Raw genomic sequence first — 4,677 nt, forward strand, 5'->3', positions numbered from 1 at the left:
AAGACAAGTCTGTGGAAAAATGATAACACTAAAGAAAAGTAAATTCATTGCTTAAAATTGTTGTAATGGCCACATGATGTCTGCATGTATCTCTAGGGAATAAACAGCCTTTCATCACTTTTTAATGTGTCTTTCTATCTCTTCATGAGCTCTGAACTCAGTGTTAGAAAAATTAGTAGGTAGAATAATCTGGCAGCTACAGGTCACTTCTTTCATAAACCTTTTCTTAAACTGCTTTCCTTTACCCAGTATATAACATAACCACAGCTACAGGGGAAGCTTGTCTATGACATATCATTTTATACTTACATGGCTTCCTAGACTTATTATAATTATAATGTTGACTAGTGTTCCTTGGGAATGCTTAATGGCAGACTTAATATCATTCATAACTCTTAGCTAGTGTAACATGTAATGGAACAGAATGATTTTACTGAATGACTCACAGGCGGTTGGATGAATATACTATTCTGTATATTTAGCAGGGTATCATACTAAATCTGAAGTCTTACCAGATCTGTTATAGTGGGCAGTCAAAGTGTGACTTTTCCACATGCTTTAGACATTGAGCATGAATTCCTTATGCTTAACATTGCTAAATACTGCTGTTTACTGACTACTATTGAATGGAATGAATGGATATGTCTTCAGACCTGGATCAATCATTTTTGTATAACTATGGCTATCTTTCTTCTATCTTTATTATATACTATTAAACATCATATCTATGTATAATTTCTTATAATTCACATTTTATGTATAGTTGCCTTACTTATTTTGAATTCCCCAAAAAGATACTATTACAAGAATAATCAATTTCTAGACCCTTACTAATAGTTTTTGAAGTGGGTGGTAAAAACATAAATTTTCAAGAAAATTTAGCTGTATGCATAATATGAAAGAAAATATCAAATGTTAGAACTATGTATGATCTAGTCAAACACTAAATGTAAATTAGCTTATATTTGTAAAAAGGAAGCAGTACTAATATTCTGTGTGCTGGAATTCTATCTCAACTTCTACCTAAAAAAGAAATACTAATTATTTTAAGATCTCTATTTTATTTTAAGATCTCTATTTTTGATCATATGAGTGATATTTCACAAATTTGATATTTGAACATCTTTGATAAATATATATGACTGAAAATTTTAAACACTAAGTTATAATTGTTAACAGAGATATAATGAATACCTTGTTAATAAACTTTTTTCGAGTGAATCTAGATTTATTCTTTAGCCACAACATGTATCTGAAGTTTGACACTGACTTTTCTTGTGGCTTATAAAATCAACCTTATTTTTTTCTAGCCCACTTTCAAACCAATGGTTTGTTTTATTATCTGTTTTAGGAGAACTACTTCCTATAACTCAAAATTAAGATAATCTAAACAGGTTTTTCATTACATTTAAAAATCGATTATAGTTAAAGCTGGAATTTTGTAAATACAACTTTTCTAAATAAAATAAAGGATGCCTTAGTTCCTCTTTAAAAGGAGCCGAGGATTCCCAATTCTCCATCTGTAGCTTCTCCTGGATAACCAATCCATGAAGTAGAAGGGAAGGACTTCTTCAGAACAGGCACAGTATTAGCCAATGCAAAGCTGCCGTCTTTGCCTGGTGAACTGTTTTTATGATTTGTTTTGCTTTGTTTTACCCAATGCTTTTTCTAGTGCATTTCTAAACTTTGTTGATGGAAATAAGAATAAAAATATGGTGATGAAGTGATATTCAGAGAATAATATAAAAATAACTTATTCACGAAATATATTATGTAGAAGATAAATAAAAGAATCATAATCATTTCAGTTTTAAATTCCTCGAACACAAGAGGTAGAAGGTAGACTATGATGAGTATTTAGGACATTTGCTGTGAAAATGCTATCAGAGTCACTCATAAATTTTATGGTTTTGTTTTTTTCAATTTGTTTAAAGTTACATGATTTTCTAGGTTTATTTCATGTATTTCTCATTTTATAACTACCAAAGGTGACCAGGATTGAGACTCTAAGAGATCTGTCATTTATTAAAATACCAGGTAGCATGTAAGAAGAAAAAAATCCCCCAAATAATTGGGATTTCAAAATTACAGGAAGAGTCAATGTAACCATCTCCCCTTGCCCAGTGATCTTTTACAGTACCTGTTGCTCCATCATTTGAAATTTATTCAGTTTAAAGCTAAGGATGGCAAAACATGAGCACTTCTTGGAGTGACAACATTTTAGGCTGTTAACTGTGGTTTATTATATCATCTCTTTGAATGCCAGGACCAGGTTTTGTTCGGCTATATGGAGAAGACTGTTCACAGATACACTATACTTCTGGGAGAGGGTGTGCCAACCATAGAAATAGACCAGGAACAAACAGTGGGTTCTGGGCAGAGGACAATTCCATAGGATTCATACATTTACCAGGGCTGGTTCCATTCACTCTAGCCACAGAGCATTCAGTCACATCCTTGAATGTTCTCCTTGTCTGTATTTTTTTTTTTAACCAAGGTCTTCTAAACATTTTAGTTGCCATGTAATGTTTTCCCTTGTACTGTTTCACTCTGCCCACAAACTGATTCATCTACTTTGTCTCATTCTTAGGATTTTACACATGAATATCTTCAGAGGAAAGAAAAGCATGAACTTACCTGATGTAACAGATTTTTCTGTTATTTTAACTGAATTCTGATTCTCAGCTTTAGAGGGAAGAAAAGAAAAGAAAATTACTAAAATCAAATGTTGAATATGATATCTACTCATAATTGTTTTAGGTGGCAAATGGACATAGAACTTAGCTCATTTCTGATTCACTTTTTCTCAAATTATAAAATCATGAGGCTTCATGATTAAAAGATACTTTAGATCAGGGGTCAACAAACTTTTTCTTAAAGGGCCAAACAGTAAATATTTTAGAGATGGTGGGCCCTAAGTCTCTGTAGCAACTACTCAACTTTGCCATTCTAGTCTGAATGTAGCCAAACATAATACCTGAAGTATAGGTACATCTCTGTTCCAAGGAAACTCTATTTAGGAAAACAGGTGGAAGCTGGATTTGGCCAGTGGGCCACAGTTTGCTGAATCCTGCTTTAGAGCATCTGGTATACCCCCATATCTTGAATATGCCAAAAATAAGACAGACAACTACAGATCCTTTAGTACGTGCTTCATGAGTGGTGCTGCCATGTGTCCTATTCCTATTAAGATCTGAGGCATCTCCTGACCTGGAGAAGATTCAGGAAAGTTTAGGCAGATACCTTTGAAACTTAAGGAATTCCTTTAAAGTAAATACAGTCCAGAAGAGCTTTCTACAAGTAAAGTTACTTGAGAGAACTATAATCAAAGTTCACTTTAACAACTTTGAGTATATGCACCTTGAATAAGATTTGTCATGTTTAAAATATTTTGCCTTCTTTCTATCTTCACTTGACTGTCTTTCAGAATCTCAAATTTAACATGCTCAAAACAAAACTCTTAACCGGTAGCCTTAAATCTGCCTCTTTCCCCACTTTCTCGATTCAGTGTATACTAAATTTTCCCCTAGTTGCAAAAGCCAAAAAAGTAGTGGCCTCTTTGGATACTCTTCTTTTTCTCACCCCTATCAGCTCTAGCTTCGAAATATATTCCAAATATGTCTCACCACTTAATCAGCTACTGTTCATTTGGAACGCATAGTTTCCCCCTCAGTACTTGAAACAGCTACCTAGAAAAATCTTTTTAAATTTAAACTTGGCTGTTCCACTGGCTCTCTATTCTTCTGACTAAGGCTGGTAAGTCTTCACAGGACATGGGCCCTTGCTCTTCAGTTCATCTCCTACCATGCAGCCCATTTAGATCAAAAAGGAAGGGAAGGGGGCGCCTGCTTCAGGCTTCTCTACTTGCTCTTCCCTAAGTCTCAGTGTTATTCTCTCACACCTATATGAGCTTCCTTTTACTCTTCACGACGCTGCTCAGATGTCACCACTTAGAGAAGTTTCTTCCAACCAACTTATATAGCTGTCTCGTGTCCCTTCACACTAGTCCACCACTCTGCTTCATTTGCTCAACAGTACCTTCTTACTACAGTGACACTTCCTTTATTAAAAATTTTGTTGTTGTTGTCATCAGAATGTAGACTTTATGGGGACAGAGATTTCTTTTTCTTTTTACTTTTTAAGTTAAATTACAGTAGATATATAATATATTAGTTTTGGGTGTACAACATATTGATTCAACATTTATATACAGTACAATGTGATCACCATGATATGTCTAGTAACCATCTGTCACCATACAGTTAGTATGATATTATCGACAACTATTCCCTATGATGTACATTATATCACCGTGACTTAATTGTTTTATAACTGGAAGTTTGTACCCCTTCACCTTTTCACCCATCCCCCCACCTCCCTCCCCTCTGGCAACTATTAGTTTGTTTTCTGTATTATGGGTCTGTTTTTTATTCTTTGTGTCTGTTTCTGTTTTTTCTTGTTTTTCATTTATTTTGTTTTTAGATTCCATATATAAGTGAAATTATATTGTATTTGTTTTTCTCTGTCTTATTTCACTTAGCATAATCCCCTTTAGGTCCATCCAAGATATCTTGCTTTACCCAAAGCCTTGATTCCAGTGCCCACTACCAGGACATGGCAAGATAGGTCTCCAGTAAAACCACATGAAATGAATAAATGAGAACAGATATTAATAAT

At 34.1% G+C, this 4,677-nt stretch overlaps 1 protein-coding gene across 3 annotated transcripts in view; it reads right to left on the reverse strand.

Annotated features, from left to right (window-relative positions):
• EMCN (endomucin) overlaps positions 1 to 4,677 on the reverse strand; it is a 98,940-nt gene that overhangs the window by 27,967 nt on the left and 66,296 nt on the right. For 2 of the 3 annotated variants that reach the window (XM_025051696.1, XM_015594889.2), the window contains one exon: positions 2,638 to 2,685. The exons of the other annotated variant lie outside the window; for it this stretch is intronic. In XM_025051696.1, the coding sequence (XP_024907464.1) occupies positions 2,638 to 2,685 (48 nt within the window). The remainder of the gene's footprint in view (positions 1 to 2,637; positions 2,686 to 4,677) is intronic. 3 annotated transcript variants of the gene reach the window in all.

Source organism: Pteropus alecto, unplaced genomic scaffold (genome assembly GCF_000325575.1).
Source record: "Pteropus alecto unplaced genomic scaffold, ASM32557v1 scaffold5, whole genome shotgun sequence".
Taxonomy (NCBI): domain Eukaryota; kingdom Metazoa; phylum Chordata; class Mammalia; order Chiroptera; family Pteropodidae; genus Pteropus; species Pteropus alecto.